The following is a 17,074-nucleotide window of genomic DNA, read 5'->3' as shown; positions in this document are numbered from 1 at the left end:
ACTTTTTTGTAACATTAATGTTAGTGCAATTATGCTGGCAATTAATTCTCTCAGCTTTTGTATATCTAAAAAAATTATTTTGCCTCAATTGTTTTGAATATTTTTCTGTATAGTATAGAACTATAGGTTGACAGGGATCCCCCACTGCCAGTATTTTTTAAATGTTGTTCCACTGTCATCTCACTTGCATTATTGATGAGACCTCTGCTGTCACCCTTACCTTTGTTCCTTTGCACATAATGTCTTTTTTCTTTGACTATTGTAAAGATTTTCTCTTTATCACCGGTATTTGAGTAATTTGAATATGACATGCCTTGGTGGAATTTCCTTCATGTTTCTTCTGCTTGGGATTCATTCATTTTCTTGGATCTGTGGATTTATAGCTTTCATCAAATTTGGAAATTTTTCACACGTTATTTCTTCAAACATGATTTTTGTTTCCATCTCACTCTCCTCTCCTTTGGGACTTCATTACACACGTACTATGCCACTTGAACTTGACCCACAGTTCACTCATACTCTTTGTTTTGTTTTTATTCTGTTACTTCCATACTTCATTCTGGATAGTTTCTATTGACAAATCTTTAGGTTTGCTCATTTTTTCTTCTGCACTGTACTATTAGCTCCATCCAGTATATTATTTATTTATTTATTTCCAGATACTGTAATTTTTATCCCTAGAAGTTCTTTTGAATATATGGAATACAGTTATAATAAATACTTTAATATCCTAGCCTGTTAATTCTAACATATGTATTAGAATTCTCAGTAAATTTCAATTGATTTTTCTTCTCATTATGGGTCATATTTTCCTGTACCTTTGAAAATATGCCTAGTACTTTGTATTAGATGACAGATATTATGAATTTAACCTGTTAGATGCTGGGTATTTTTGTATTCCTATAAATATTCTTGAGCTTTATTGTGAGATGCAATTAAGTTACTTCAAAACAGTTTGATTCTTTCAGATCTTGCATTTAAGGATTCTTAGGTAGGACCAGAGTGCTCAGTCTAGGGCTAATTAATTATTCCACACTACTGAGGCAAGATCCTTCTGTGTATTCCAGCCTATGCCCCATGAATCATGAAATTCCAGTCTGAGTGGTGAGAACAAGCACTATTCATGGCCCTGTTTGAGCATGGGCCCTATTTGGTAGAATTCTTTTGGGTGGTTCTTTCCCCAGTCCCTGGTAGTTTCTTCATACCCAGGTGCTGGTAAATACCCAGCTGAATGCTCAAAGGGGATCTTTTACAGAGCTCTAAAGTTCTCTCTATGCCACTCACTTTTTCCCAGTACTTTAGTCTGTGAACTATCGTTGCTTTGGTAGACTCTCAGTCCTGTCTCCTTAACTCTAGAATGCCAAGTTCTCCCTCTTTGTTTGGAAACTCCCCCAAGGCAATCAAATGGAACAATTGTAAGGCTCACTTCATTTGTTTCTCAGTTCCCAGGGATCACTGTCCTTTGTCACCTAACATCCAGTGTCTTGATAATCATTGTTTTCTATATTTCACCCATTCTTGATTACATTAGGCTGACGGATAAATCTGGTCCCTCTTACACTATCTGGACTGGAAACGGAATTCCCATTTAATTTAATTTTAATTTAAATACACACATTTGATTAGTGGCCATCCCCTGAGATATACAGTTAACAATTGCTGAGGCTGCTGTAGTTGATTTTTAAAAATACAAATGTAAACTTGCAACGGGCACTTTTTAAAAATGTATTCTTTAACAGACATTGTATTATAAACGTAAGTTAATTTCGTCAACTTCCAGGTCAGCCCTGATATAGGCAGCCTCATATACATTATGTGTTGGAATTATTTAAACTCACATCAGGTACAGTTCCTGTCTTCAAACTCTGTTATTACATTTTCCTGAATTTAAGTAGACTCAAAATAAACAATGTTGTCACAATGAATTGTAAGGATGAAAAAACAAAACTCAAGTTTTTCAGTTCTGTCATCTGGAATTTTTGTTTTCAAAATATAAAATAGTAAAACGGCAGACTGAAAGGTGTAATATCTTTGTTTGTTAAATGCAAACAGTAGTTCACGCAGGAAGTATTTTACCAAAATTGAATAATATCTTTAAAATGAAGTTTCTTCTTTTTTATTAATGGATTTGATTGTTGTTAAACTGTAATATTATTATTCATTACTGCAACAGAGCTACATATGGGTATAATTTTTTCCTTTTTCATTAAATACATTAATGTAATTTAAAAATATTTATTTATTTATTTTATCCTTATTTGTACTGCACTATGTATTTTACTTTTTACAGTTTTATTTGTTAGAAGGCATGATTTTATATATTTATTTTATATATTTATATATATATTATATATATATATTTGTTAGAGGGAATGATTTTATATATGTATATATACACACATACAGTAGTCTCCCCTTCTCTGTGGGAGGTATGCTCCAAGAACCCCAGTGGATGTATGAAATGGCAGATTGTACTGAACCCTATATATACTATGTTTTTTTCCCTATGCATACATACCTATGATAGAGTTTAATTTATAAATTAGGCACAAAAAATAGAACAATTATAACATTATACTATAATAAAAATTATGTGAATGGCTTTGGTCCATTATTAAGTAAAAAAGCATTACTTGAAGCCCAATACCACTGACAGGTGAGTGACTAACGGGCAGGGAGCATATACAGTGTGGATATGCTGGACAAAGGTTGATCCACATCTTAAGCAAGACTGAGTGGGACAGCACAAGATTTTATCACACTACTCAGAACAGCATGCAATTTAAAACTTATGAATTGTTCATTTCTGGAATTTTCCATTTAATATTTTGGGACCTCAGTTGACCGTGGGTAACTGAAACCATGGAAGGCGAAACTGTAGATGAGGGTGGCGTGCTGTATATGAGTTCCAATAAAAGAAAATGTTTACTGTGTACATTTTTTCTGCATAACTTATTATTCATGTCTTTCTAGATTTTTACTGAAAATAATTTTGTTGTATAAGGGAGTGTTTAAAAAGTATCTGCTCTATGTGACAAACATAGTAGGCTTGCCATTAGTCAATAGACAGCATTTTTGCAACTCATATTCCATGCAAAGTGCTTTTTTAAACAGAGTTTCTACAAAAAAAAAAAAAAGAAAAGAAAATTATCCAGTATACATCAGCAAAAAATAAGGTTACTATGAATAGAAAGAAGTAAAAATCTCTCTTAAGTTTAAGCATATTGAAAAATGTTCAACCTCACTCACTGGGGAAAAAATGCAAATGAAACTATACTCTGATAACACTTTTATATATCGAGTTTGCAAAGATAAAAAAGTTTAATAAGGTATATGTTCTATGGTCAAGAGTATGGAAAACAGGCACTGTCATACATTGATGATCAGAATGCAAATTAAAACAACCTTGATAGAGAGAAATTAGGCGATGTTTTTCAAAATTAAAACTATTCATTCCTTTGATTCAGCAATTTCACTCCTACGTAAGTACTGACAGATATATTTAGCATACGTGGGAAATGACTTGTGTTATATAAAGAGGTTAATTTGAACATTGTTTATAATAACAAAACATTGGAAACAATATAAATGCCCTTTCAAGGGCTAGTTACAGGGCTACTGGCTGCAAATTGCACTGGTGTTGGGGGACAGAGGGTAAAATAAGGGTTCACATATACAATGATGGAAAGACTTACAAAGAACTATTAACTAGTTGGCTCTGAGGTAGAGCCTGGGTGGGTTGAATGGATAAGGGAATGAGGATATGTAATTTTTACAGGCATCCTTTTGAATCTGTTTATAACAGTTCTGTTTTTTATTTTTTTTAAAATCAATAAAAACTGAGAACAACAACAAAATTTCAGCCATCTTACATTCATTATAACAAAAACAAGATCAAGAAACTGGGCCAATGATATTTTTTTATCTCTGAGGCAAAAATAATGGAATCGACCCTAAAACAATATTTCCAATTTTTAAAAGAGAATAGGGTATAAGAGCCCATCCTACCTGCACACACCATACAACCATTTCTCCACCATTTCCAACAATAACACACTGGTCCTAGGAAAAATGAGATATTTATTTTTAAAATAAAAATAAACAACAACAAAAATAACAATAAGCTTTATCAGTTTTTATGTGAATTGGTACAATTCAATACTAGGTATTAGTAGAGAAAGATTCTCTATTATTTTTATCTGAATAGAATGGCTGCTGATTAAGGAGCTGGTTTTCGCAGTGTTGGGGGCATAGCCTTATATCAGAAGCAGGTATGATACAAGATGGCCAGATCAAAGGAGAGGGGAAAATTGGACCAAAAAAGATTGCTAGGAAAGACCATGATGAGAAGGAACTAAGGACATAGAGGGTCTAAAACTCTTTCAGTGGAAAGGCTTCTGATGTGGTTGTTAACTTTCAGGGTATGAGTTTTTATTAACTTCTGAAAGAAAGACAGAATTTCATATTGTTTATTATTTTTGAAACTTTTCCTTTTTTTTCTCTCAAAGTTTTCCAGGGAAATCATGAGTACACCAGTTGGTTAATGCTATAATAATATAACCACCACAAAATCTCAGTGACATAGAACTTAATTAGTACTATAGTCGTCTTCTGGTTGGCTAGGGGTCACCTGATCAAAGCTGGGCTCAGCTGGAATGGTTCTTCTTTCTAGACAGGCCATGCTCTTCTCAGAGGTATGGCAGAGGCACAAGGACACACCCAGTTGCACAAGTACTTTCCAAGCATCTCTTGTGTCTCATCTTCTGACTTCCTATTGACCAAAGCAAGTCACATGGCCAGGCCTGGACTCTAGAAGTAGAAAAATACACCCTACCCTGAGGCACAGTTTAGGACTGGGAGGAAGGGAGGATAGAAGACTTGTGGCCATATGCGATCTATATGCGATCTACTGCAATCATCATCATATTGACATTTGTGTAGGATCTCAAATGTTTATTTGTGGTTGCCAGTGTATTTTTCATTTCATTTGATCCTCACAACAGCTCTGTGGGGATATTATTTTTGTTTTCCACATTTTATAGAAGAGGAAACAGAATCAGAAAGGTAAAGTTGCTTACCTAAGATCACACAGTTAGTTTGCTGTATAAGGGGACTTTCTACCTTTTTACAAAAAGCAGTAGAAGGGAAAAGTGGTAGACTTTTCCTAGCTTTGGTCATAGTTGATCATTCTTTTTTCTTTGTTTACAGGGGAGCAAAGGTGGACAAGAAAAACAGAAGCAGTGGAAGAAACCAAAGGTAAAGCCTACTGGGTTGAATAGGAGATTGTTTTTTTGTTGTTTACTAATGACCAACTATCTGTCTAAAATGATTTCATTGTAGTCTTGCCTAGAATAGAAAGATAAAGTTCACCTCAAAATAATTGCTACATCATTACAAATACCGAGGAAGGGGGGAAAAAAGCCATATACACAAAAAAGCAGCCTCAGCTAAAGAAGTCAAATCATGTTTTATAGATGAATAGGCCATAGTAGTGATTACAAAAAATTTTTGAACACGTACTCCCAGTGTATGTGAATATATTCATTTAAAAATAAATAATTTTAAACACAAATAATATTTTAATAATTTTCACCATTAATCTTTAATGCAATAATGTCATTAAACACACTTCATTATTTTTGAAAATTTTCATTTGGTTTTCATGGCGTATTAGCTAGAAGATACCTCACAAAGTGCAACATACACAGTTAAACACATACGGAGAGGTTCATCATTAATGATATTAGGTGTAAATCTGTATTTCAAAGTCTTTTTTTTTAAATTAAAGTTTATTGGGGTGACAATGGTTAGTAAAGTTACATAGGTTTCAAATGTTCAGTTCTATAATACGTCAAATGTTCAGTTCTGTAATACATCATTTAGATATCACATTGTGTGTACACCACTCAGAGTCAGTTCTCCTTCCATCACCATATATTTGATCCCGTTTACCCTCATCTACCTCTCCCCTCCCCCTTACCCTCTGGTAACCACTAAACTATTGTCTATGATAAATGATTGGATAAAGAAGACATAGTATATACACACAATGGAATACTATTCTGCCATAAGAAAAGATGAAATAGTACCATTTGAGACAAATGGATGGATCTTGAGATCATTATGCTAAGCGAAATAAGTCAGACAGAAAATGTCGAGAACCATATGAATTCACTGATACGTGGGATATAAAACTGAAAGCAACAAAGGAAGAAGACAAACAAACAAAAATGGATAGTCGATTTTTTTGTGAAGAGAGGTTGCGACCACATTGCCGACCTCGCAGAGCAGTTGGCTTCTTCACGTACAACCCGGGAGTAGGAGATTCAGAATCGAATCTCTTCTCTCTTCCCCCTTCGGGTTACAAATCACTTGAAATATATAAGTTAGTAGAACTTTGCTTGAGTGAGGTTTTTTTGATCATCAGCTACATTTTTTTGGCTTTGTGAGGAACCTTATCATCAAAGACAATGGCCAGCAATGTTACCAACAAGACAGATCCTCGCTCCATGAACTCCCATGTATTCATTGGAAATCTCAATACTCTTGTGGTCAAGAAATCTGATGTGGAGGCAATCTTCTCAAAATATGGCAAAATTGTGGGTTGCTCTGTTCATAAGGGCTTTGCCTTTGTTCAGTATGTTAATGAGAGAAATGCCCGGGCTGCTGTGGCAGGAGAGGATGGCAGAATGATTGCTGGCCAGGTTTTAGATATTAGTCTGGCTGCAGAGCCAAAAGCGAACCGAGGAAAAGCAGGTGTGAAACGATCTGCAGCGGAGATGTACGGCTCCTCTTGTGCCTTGGACTATGACTTTCAACGGGATTCTTATGACAGGATGTACAGTTCCCCAGCATGTGTTCCTCCTCCTCCTCCTATTGCTCGGGCTGCAGGGCCCTCCAAATGCCAGCGTGTCTCAGGAAACACCTCACGGCGGGGCAAAAGTGGTTTCAAGTCTAAGAGTGGACAGCGAGGCTCTTCTTCCAAGCCTGGAAAGTTGAAAGGAGATGACCTTCAGACTATTAAGAAGGAATTGACCCACGGAAAACAAAAAGTGGATTCTCTACTGGAAAGCCTGGAAAAAATTGAAAAGGAACAGAGCAAACAAGGAGTAGAGCTGAAGAATGACAAGTCAGAAGAGGAGCAGAGCAGCAGCTCCCTGAAGAAAGATGAGCCTAATGTGAAGATGGAGGCTGAGGGGGGTGCAGATGACTCTGCTGAGGAGGGGGACCTGCTGCGTGATGATGACAATGAAGATCGGGGGGATGACCAGCTGGAGTTGATCAACGATGATGAAAAAGAGGCTGAGGAAGGAGAGGATGGCAGAGACAGCGCCGATGGCGAGGATGACTCTTAAGCACATAGTGGGGTTTAGACATCTTGTCCCATTATTTCTTTACCTAGGCGCTTGTCTAAGATCAAAATTTTCAGCAGATCCTCTCTCCTAGTATCTTCAGCACGTGCTCACTATGACCCCATCCATCCTTGCCCTTCCCACGTTCATTCATTCATACTGCCCTGCGCCTAGTCCCATTCTCACTTCCTTTGGCGCTCCCAGTAGTTATGTGAAGTCTTATCCGTAAGTTTTGCTTTTAATTTTGATACCTCTTTATGACTTAACAATAAAAAGGATGTATGGTTTTTATCAACTGTCTCCAAAATAATCTGTTGTTATGCAGGGAGTACAGTTCTTTCCATTGATGCATGAGTTCAGTAGTTAGTTGCTTCCCTACCTGCAGTCTCATTAGTTGAGTCGCACCTGAGAGCAGCAGTGAGTTAGAGGTATGTGTGTTCCACCCCACATGAGCGAGCGTGCTGTGTGGGGCTGTTCAACACAAACGTAACAATGTATTCTTGTGAAGGAGAGTTGGCATGTCAAATGCATCCTCTAGGAAAATAATTAGTGTAATAGTCTTAAGATTTGTTTTCTAAAGTTGATACTGTGGGTGATTTTTGTGAACAGCCTGATGTTTGGGACCTTTTTTCTCAAAATAAACACGTCCTTATTAAACCAGGGGGGGAAAAATGGATAGTCAAATAGTCTTTTTAATACTACTGATTTGGGGCACAGGGCTGGCTTCCTCTCGTATCTGATCAGTATTTCATTGTTTTTAAACCCATGAGGTGGCTGATGAACAGTTTCTACTGGGGTTAGAAGTGTGGACTGCCATTTTCTTATTCATTGGCCTTGCGTTTTGGCATTATTTCCCATCCAGCATTCATTTCACTATACAAATCCCTAAACCGCTGTCCTCTTGTGAAGATTACATTAGCTAAAACTAGGTCATATAATCCATAACGTTCCTTTACCAGGCACATGCACGTGATCCTTTATCTTAAAACAAAACCCTCTCTTGACCCCATAACCCCCTCTAATTATCACCCCATTTCTCTGTGCCCCTTTACATCTAAACTCTCAAAAATTTCCTATGCTCAATTTCTCTTTCTCCATTCTCTCTTGAACCCAGCCAGGCTTGAGTTCCCACCATTCCCACCTTCCCCCCATTTGTCAAGGTCACCATCTTACTGGAGAAGCATTAGACACAGTTGCTGATCGCTCCTTCCTTTTCTTTGCCCATGCCACCATTTTCTGTTTTTTTGTCTTGTACTTCACTGGCCACATCTTCTCATCTCCTTTACTAATTCTTCAACATCTGCCCAAACTCTAAATGTTGGAGGGTTCACACCCTCCAAGTGCTGTATATTTCATTCAGAGAATAAGCCAAAGGCTTTACAATAGTCTAAGAAGTCCTCCATGATAGATTGCCTGCCCCTCCAATACTCAAACCTCATCTCCTCCTATTCTCTCCAGCCACTCACTCCCCTCCAGCCACACCAGTCCCTCAGACCAAAAGCACACCACACGTAAGCTTCTGCCCCCAGCTTTTCCCTGGCTGTTTCCTCTGAGCATGACACTTTACCTCTAGATATCTAGGTATCTAGATATCTGCATGCCTTGCTCACTCCCCTTCAGGTTACTGCTCCAAAGTAAACTTCTTCCCAAAGTCTTTCTTCCCTGACAACCCTGTACAAAATAGCAATCCTCCCCCCTCTCTGCACAATCTCTGTCTCTCTCACCCTGCATAGTGTTTGTCACCTTATGTCATAGTATGTATTTATATTTTTATTCATTTTTTTTCTATCTTCTCCTATTAGAAATGTAAGCTCTATGACTTTCTGCTATTCACAGTTGTATCCCCAGGAGATAGAACACTGCCTTACACATAGTAGGCTGTCAATAAATATTGAATGACTATGCTGTGAGTGTAGTCACAAGCACCAACCCATGTTTAAATATTAGTAAAGATTACTTTCTTTTTAAGCTTTCAATAAAACATATAAATTAATATAATTTATATTATTTTACCCACTGAGTTACCTGTACACTCCCAGAGTATATGTAACCCACTTCGAAAATTATTGGCCAACAGGAATGGTTTTCAGTCTATGAGGAGAATAAGAATCCTTATGGAGCTTGTTTAAAGTAGAGTCCAAGGTCTTCTCTCAGAGATTCTAATGCAGAGGTTTGTTATTTGGGTCCAAGAATCTGCATTTATAAGCTGACGCACCTTAGGTGATTTTGATGCACATGGTCTAGAGCCATAATTGGGACTATCCGATTCACGTATTGGTAGTCTCCTTTTTCAGCATCTAACTCCAGGCTCAAGAAAAATGAAAAAAAAAATGTCTATAGTATGCCTCAATCAGCTCACACACAGAATGATTTTGGTCTCAAGCTCCCTAGCCAAGTGGTTCTCAAGGTTTTGGATTACTACATCTAGATATCTAGTCTATATCAGTCAGTATTGGCTAGGTGGTGCAGCAATAAAAACCAATCCCAAACTCTCAAAACTACAACAAAAGTTAATTTTTGCTCATGCAAAGTCCACTACGGGTCTGGGTGACTCTCGAGGGAAACTGTCCTCCATGGGGTGGCCCAGCATCCTAGGCTGCTTTGATTCTATGGTATCTCTGCAACATATGTTTCAGTGGATGCCAGAAGCTCACCAAACCAGGCTGGGGAACAGCACTCGAAAAGCCATAAATCAAAACCTTGCCAGGTCAGTAACTGGGAGAACCTCAGGCGTCTCCCACACCACTGTTTGCTAGTTCCCAAGAATGTTGCTGCTGTTGGTGCTGTTGCTGCTGCTGCTGTTGTTGTTGTTGTTGTTGTTGTTGTTGTTGTTGTTGTTGTTGGAAGTTAAGAAGCCTTCTGATACTGCAAGCTGCAAATTGCATACAAGTTCCCAAAGATGCTAGAATGATGACAATTCACCAACAAAGTCTCTACTGTCCATTGAGGCAAGTTCCGATCTCTTACTCTGAAACAATCCATCCTGAAAAACAGTCCTGAAACAGCAAATCTTCTGAATAGCATCTCTTGATACAGCAATCAGTCAATCAATCAATCCACCTGAGGTCTGTCTCATATATCTCTTTTGATGCACCCTAGAGCCAAGTTTTTGTGTTCCTGCCTCCCCTTCTGGGAATGGCCAGATCCGGGAGGGTCCGGCAGTTACTGATATGAATGCTGTCCTTCCGGCCGAAGGGCCAATTCATCCAGACAAGCAATATCTACTGTTCTTGCTTGGGACCATCAGCCCAAGGTCTTCCAAAGCCTGGCAACGTGCCTGTCACATCGTCCTGGTATAACTTAGCTACTTCTTCACTTCATCTGTTGATGTGGGTGAAACAGACAGAACAAAGAGGGAATTCTCTCAACCCCTGATCAAGAATTTCTTTAACCCTAAGCTCACCATCACCTTACAGCACAGACAGGACAGCAAACATCATCTCATATCTCCCTTGCTTGGGAGAATGAGACCAAAGGGGGAATTTACTCAATCCCTGATCACAGCACAGAAATTACCTCACTTACAGGAACAGACAAAAGCTAATAAACAAAAGCTCACATCAACAAATGAAGGCAAATTTTCCTCAACATCTGCCTTACACCATGGCAAGTTACTATGTCCAACCTCAAGAAGGAAATGTTCCCATTTGCCTGGAAGCAGAGTAAAATAAGATTTTCATAAATAGTACTCATATTTACAGCAAAGATAAGCATTAAAAAATACTTAGATCTACCACCGCATCTTACACCATCAACTACACACATAATAGCGATTATTATTTTAGTTTATGTTATTGTGGAAGGGAAGGGATTGACAAAGTTAAATCAGTGACGACTTAAATAATTTTGTTTCTCATTAATCTTAATAGCATCTCCACACATTGGGAAGATGCTTGTACACAAGGGCACGAGGCATAGTTTATTTCTGTCTTCAGGCAAAGACTGGTATAGAAACGCATTTGCAAACCCTTTTAATAACAGCCTCAAAGCTCTTCAGCTCACTGATCTAGACACTGAGGACCCATAGGCACGTGTGACATGCCCCGTCCCTTTCGCGTTAAAGCCTATTGTCATCATGTTTCACACAGTGTAAAAACAAACCTTCCTTTTACCTGCCCCAGCAAGTGCCCCCCAATAATTTCTATCTCTCTTTTGATTATTATCAACAGCCACCGTGTTGGTGTTAGTTATTACCGTCGACTTGAAGTTTAAAATGATAATATTATCATAAAATTATTCCAATTTACAATAAGAAATTGTAGGAATAGGAAATTGATAAATTTCTAAAGCAATCTGCTCCACAATGCTTTGATTACATCTTTTCCTAGCACCTCCTCAACCTTGTTTCAACAATTTTGCTCCCTCTCTCTTAAAGTTTCAATCTTTCCCATTCTTCTAGAGTCCTGACTTTTGCCTATAATCATGATGACATCTCTTCTATCCTAACAACAAAAATCTCTCTTTACTCTGTGTTCCTTTATGCCACTATCCCATCCCCTTTTTCTCCTTCAAAGCCTAACACTTAATCCTTTCTCTTTCATTTTCTCAATGAAAACAGCATTGTTTTTCATTTAATTATTTTTTATCAAATTAAGTCATGTATATAGTTTACAAAGGCAAATAATACCATAAGGGCTTAAAACCATAATGATATTGAAAATGATTAACAATTGGTTGGGCATGAATACTGACCAGTCAGATAAGATCATCAACCAATTATCCTTGCTTATAACATAAAACACCCCCGATCATATCCCTCCTCACCCCCGGTTCTCTCTGTCCAGTGACAACCATTTTCAAATCTTTGCTGTTTCTTTTATTATTTACATCAGATTCCTTAATAACATGTTCATACAACCATTTCTTTTAACCAATCCCCTCGTTGCTTAGCCACTCCATCTTCTTCAGAGGTGATAGGTGTCCCAATTCCTAAGCTTTTCTGGGAGTTCTGTGGGGTGAATTTGCCTTACTCTTATGGTCTTCCTGTATGATTCTTGGGTTTCAGTTCCTTCTGGTCTGCTAAATTCCTACCACCAGCCATTGTGCTTTCCAACTTCCAATATTTTGATAACATCTGGAGTCTCGAGTCCTCTCCCCACTATCTTTGGCCTCATGGGTTATGTCTTTTTTTAAAAATTCTTTTACTCTCATTTTATTGGTGCTTGCAGAGAAAGCAGAGATTGTATTTTTAAAGCCTGTGTTTAGTCTTCCATGTCTAAGCACAAGACCAATGAAAAGGGTTAACCTATACTCTGCTTCCATTTCTTCACTTCCATTCTGGCCTCAACTCACCAATGTCTGCTTTCTGCCTCTACCACTCAGCTAAAACTACTTCTTCAAAGGATCCTGATGAACTTTGCTCGTTAAATTCAGTGGCCTTTTTTCAGTCTTCATCCTCTGAAGCTTTCTGCAGCTTTATACACACTAAGCAAGGGAAGCAAAGTCTCTTTTGCTTGCTCTGTATCTTCAGCTGCTTAAATGTAAATTTTCCTATATGTTCTGTCTTTGTTGGGGCTTTTTTGTTATTGTTTTTTGTTTTTTGTTTTTTTCACGATTCATTCATGAATACCAGAGCCACCATGTCCCTGAAGCAAGTCTGAGCTGGGAGGGAAGGAGAAGCTTTCAACTAAAATGAAGATTAGAGTTTCAATGATTATACAGGGCAGGACATTATAATTGTTATATGACTGTTTCTGGGACTAAAATTCCTTTAATTTTTTTGGTTTTGCCCCAATCTAAGAGGGACTGAAAAGCTATGACACTTGCCCAAGTTTCTATCCAAAGATCATGGGAAAATGAGATCTCAGAAAGGATTTAAAGGGATAGAGGAAGGAAAGAATCAAGTTGTTTTATCCTTGCACTCAACTGAAATATCACTCTTTCAATATAAGGGTGATAGATAAAAGGGTGACAGTCTCTGCTGTCAGGGTACTTACAGTCTTGTCAGTAGAAAATACAGAAGATAAGTAATTACAAAAATTTCAAATTTAGTGAGTGGTACATGGAACCATGAAAGGTATGTAACTGGTAGATTTCATTCTAGACCAGTGTGTCAAAAGCCATTGTAGTGAATGACCAATTTGTCACCAATTTGTCTTGCTTCTATACCTATTTAATAAAATTTATTGAAAAGTACATTGGATAGAATGACTTTCACCACTTTTGCAAATTTTTGCATGGCTTTAATTGACTGGTTTTTATTTGTCTTCATAATAGCACTTAAAGATTGCTCAGTTTGTTTCTGCCCCAGCTGTTACCGCAGCTGGAGGGCACTAAGAAGATAGGCGGGTTCTCATTGCTAGGGGTTGGGGGGACTAGAGGACAGAATGCCCATCCTCCAGAGGGGTCACTACCGTGTTTCCCCGAAAATAAGACCCAGCCAGACCATCAGCTCTAATGCGTCTTTTGGAGCAAAAATTAACATAAGACCTGGTATTATATTATATTATATTATATTATATTATATTATAGACCCAGTCTTATAGTAAAATAAGACCGGGTCTTATATTAATTTTTGCTCCAAAGATGCAATAGAGCTGATGGTCCGGCTAGGTCTTATTTTCGAGGAAACCCCGTAGAACACACAGAGAGCGCTGCCTTTCCACAACAGACTTTTGACCCAATTGGCCTGTTCCCAGCCCACATCCTATTTCTCTGGATCCCTACAGATCTCTTTGGACTCCTTCCTGTCTGATCCAATCTCCAGAAAGATCTTCCTCAAATGCAAAATTGCTTCCCTTACAGTCCCTCAGCGGCTCCCTCTGGTCCTGCTCCCTTATCCCCACCCGGTCTCACTCTGTTCTCCAGGCTCAAGCCTGCCATTCTCTTTCTCACCACAGTCCTGCCTGGAGTGCCTACCCACCACCCTCAGCACCCTCAGAACTCAGCCAGACATGAGCTGTTCCTGGAAATGTTCCCACGTGTCCTAGTCAGTGAGGGCCCAGAACACTGTCCTAACGGCACCCTGGCCCTAAGTATCAGAGAACCGTCAGTCAGGCTTGCCTGTCTCCTTTCAGGTCAGTGTGCTCATCAGGACCGGGGCTTTGACTCCTCTGGTTCTGGCCGAGGCCACTCCCTGGCACAGAGTGATGCTTCCCAACTCACGGATTGAATTAATTGATAAATAAGCTAATGATCTGTCTTCCAAGCTTCACATTTCCCTTTCCTACATAATATCTCCAGATGCACAGCCTTCAGGTACCTCAGACTCAGCAGGTCCCAAATCAAATTCCTAATGCCCTGCTCTAACTTAGTATCTATTTTGATTAATGGCATTATACATTATACATCCTTACTATCATTCACCTCAAAGCCTAGGACCCACCCTCAACTACATGGAATGAATTGTCCAATCCTATTGCTTTTGCTTGCTCAAATGTCTTTCCAAACCATTCTCATGCTCCACTGCTGCCGCGCTTCCTCCCCAGGTGCCTGACCAATGGCCACCCCATTTGAAGCACACGTACCCCCTGCATGCCCACCAGTTGGGATGGCTCATAGTCCCGAAGCACATCTGCACCATCCCGCCTGCATTTTGTTAGCAGCAGCCCTGTGCTAGCACCTGTCCTGCCTCTCCTTGCTCAGATGCTTCCACCTCCATGAGGCCTTTTGAAATCCCCCTCGAAAGATTTATTCTCTCCCACTCAGGACCTCAAAGAGCACCGTGTCATATTTGTACCACTGTTATGTCACTTACCGCAGTCTGCCTTGCACCCCAGTTATCGTGTGCATTTCTATTTTATCACCTAGATACCAAGCCCTTAGACGACAGAGCCCATGTCATGGTCATCTTAGCACGATTGTACACACAGGAAGACTTTAACAAATAGTTTTGCAATTATTAATAGAATTAATTATTTTTAATCGTCAAGTCGCTCCATGAGACTCTATTTAGCACCAAATCTGTTACTCTTTAACGTGACTCATGAGACTCACTGACTTCTTCAAAGGCAGAATTTTATGCTGGCTTTGAATAATAATAGCTCCCACTGATTTCATGTCTAGTACCTGCCAAGCATATTATGACTCATCTTTGCAATAACCTTGCAAAAGAGAATATGGTATCCCCATTTTACAAATGAGGAAACACATGTTCACGAGGATAAGTAACTTGCCCAAGACCATACGCGTATAACTAAGTGCATACGCTGAGACTCGGTGCCAGGTTAATCCAATTCTAAAAACAACCAGACCACATCCCGCTCGTCTGTACCATGGGATAGGTGAGCCTGTCTTGTTCCTTTCCATCACTTATTCATCTTCAAAAAGATCTTAGCTTGTTGCTAAGTTAATATTTATTTTGTGTTTTATAGGTCTCTTTGTCATCAAACATGGCTCACAAGAATCTGGTGGACAAAAAGTGCTTAACTGAAAAATATACACATCTCTCCTGCCATAAAGTCTTCTGCCAACCATGGCAGAAATGCATCGATGGGACTTGCATTTGTAAACTCCCTTATCAGTGCCCAAAGAATGGTACTGCAGTGTGTTCAACTAACGGGAAAAGCTACCTGACTTACTGTCAGCAAAAGAGTTTAGAATGTCTTCGTCCAGAGGCAAAGTTTTTACATAATGGAACATGTATACCTGGAGGTAGGAAAAGCCAAGTTTATGACATAAAAAGGAAATTGTCTGCCATACTTTCTATTAGAAAATACTTTTCCCATAAAATGTCATGATGACAACTCAAAATCCTTCTCTAGATTCTCAACAGTAATTGGGATGATAACTAAAGACATTAGGAGTCACCAGAATGTAGTCAGACCATGGGTCCAGGGCCCAAGGACCTGAGGCCAGTCCTCCCCTCCATGCTCGTGCCATGCTTTGTCTATCAGCTTTTCAAAATTGTCCCCACCCTAACTTCTATTTAGCTAAAGGGTCATTGAGTTTGTTCAGAACCCAGTGAAAAAGTCTTTACATGCAATTGGTACTGATATGGAGCCTCTCTCTGGATCTCTAACCTCAATAATTTCTTCCAGCATTTATGCAACCAGCTTCTACACCTCTCCCTAACCTCGACCCCACTGGCCCTGATCTAAGGGGAGCTCAGGCCACTGCTGACCTAGGACGTACTCCAACCTAGCACACTTGGCACATCAGATCTGAGACCTTGTCTACACTCCATCCATACGCCTAATGTAGTGAGGAGGCTGGGAAGCTAATATGTGGATCAGTGGAGTGGTTCTCACTGTCTGTCAGATTTCATTGTAGGCCCCTCCAAGCACTACCTTGGTTATGGACCTCTCTGGGCCCCAGTTTCCACATCTGTAAGATGTGAGTAACAGTAGCTCCTAACTCATAAGTCTCTTGTGGAAATGAAATAAAATGATGTACGTAAAGCCCTTCACACAGTTTTGTGCTTATGAAATTTTAGCTAGGACAGCAAGCCTCCAGTTTGTTGTCTTCCGATATCCATTATCACAGGCTCTCGATGAATTTACAGAGGATAGCTTAAAATATTCTTTTTAAAGACACCATGATATACACCAGCTCACAGAAGCCTAAATATGTTTGTGATGCTGAGTTAAGATGTTGAGGTACTGTGGAAAAGGAGAAAGAAAGCTCCCTATTTGAGCTCATCTCTATTACTTGTTGCAGAGGAGGAAAAGCAATAGTGAAGATGATTTTTGTTAGTGTCAGACTTTTGTTTTCTTGAAACTTAAACGCCTTAATACATGAGAATACACAAACCCTTCTTACATTTTCATTATTTGTTTGGCTTG

The 17,074-nt window shown here is 39.0% G+C and overlaps 2 protein-coding genes and 1 long non-coding RNA gene across 4 annotated transcripts in view; 2 read left to right on the top strand and 1 right to left on the bottom strand.

Annotated features, from left to right (window-relative positions):
* Positions 1-17,074, bottom strand: part of LOC117022213 (uncharacterized) — a 56,381-nt gene that overhangs the window by 11,697 nt on the left and 27,610 nt on the right. The window contains exons 2-3 of the long non-coding RNA XR_004423005.1: positions 4,009-4,062; positions 221-369 (exon numbers count right to left, since the gene is read on the bottom strand). This is a non-coding gene — a long non-coding RNA (uncharacterized LOC117022213). The remainder of the gene's footprint in view (positions 1-220; positions 370-4,008; positions 4,063-17,074) is intronic.
* The window catches only part of CFI (complement factor I), a 44,889-nt gene that overhangs the window by 4,689 nt on the left and 23,126 nt on the right, over positions 1-17,074 (top strand). For both annotated transcript variants that reach the window (XM_033106059.1, XM_033106058.1), the window contains exons 3-4: positions 5,209-5,256; positions 15,665-15,944. In XM_033106059.1, the coding sequence (XP_032961950.1) occupies positions 5,209-5,256; positions 15,665-15,944 (328 nt within the window). The remainder of the gene's footprint in view (positions 1-5,208; positions 5,257-15,664; positions 15,945-17,074) is intronic.
* Positions 6,290-7,355, top strand: LOC117022209 (heterogeneous nuclear ribonucleoprotein C-like). Its single transcript, XM_033106061.1, has one exon. It carries the CDS (start codon positions 6,471-6,473, stop codon positions 7,353-7,355), a length of 885 nt encoding a protein of 294 aa, XP_032961952.1. The 5' UTR covers positions 6,290-6,470.

The sequence above is a fragment of the Rhinolophus ferrumequinum genome, chromosome 5 (assembly GCF_004115265.2).
Source record: "Rhinolophus ferrumequinum isolate MPI-CBG mRhiFer1 chromosome 5, mRhiFer1_v1.p, whole genome shotgun sequence".
Taxonomy (NCBI): Eukaryota; Metazoa; Chordata; class Mammalia; order Chiroptera; family Rhinolophidae; genus Rhinolophus; species Rhinolophus ferrumequinum.
Note: the sequence above shows the minus strand (reverse complement) of the source record. Positions and strands in the feature narration are given on the sequence as shown.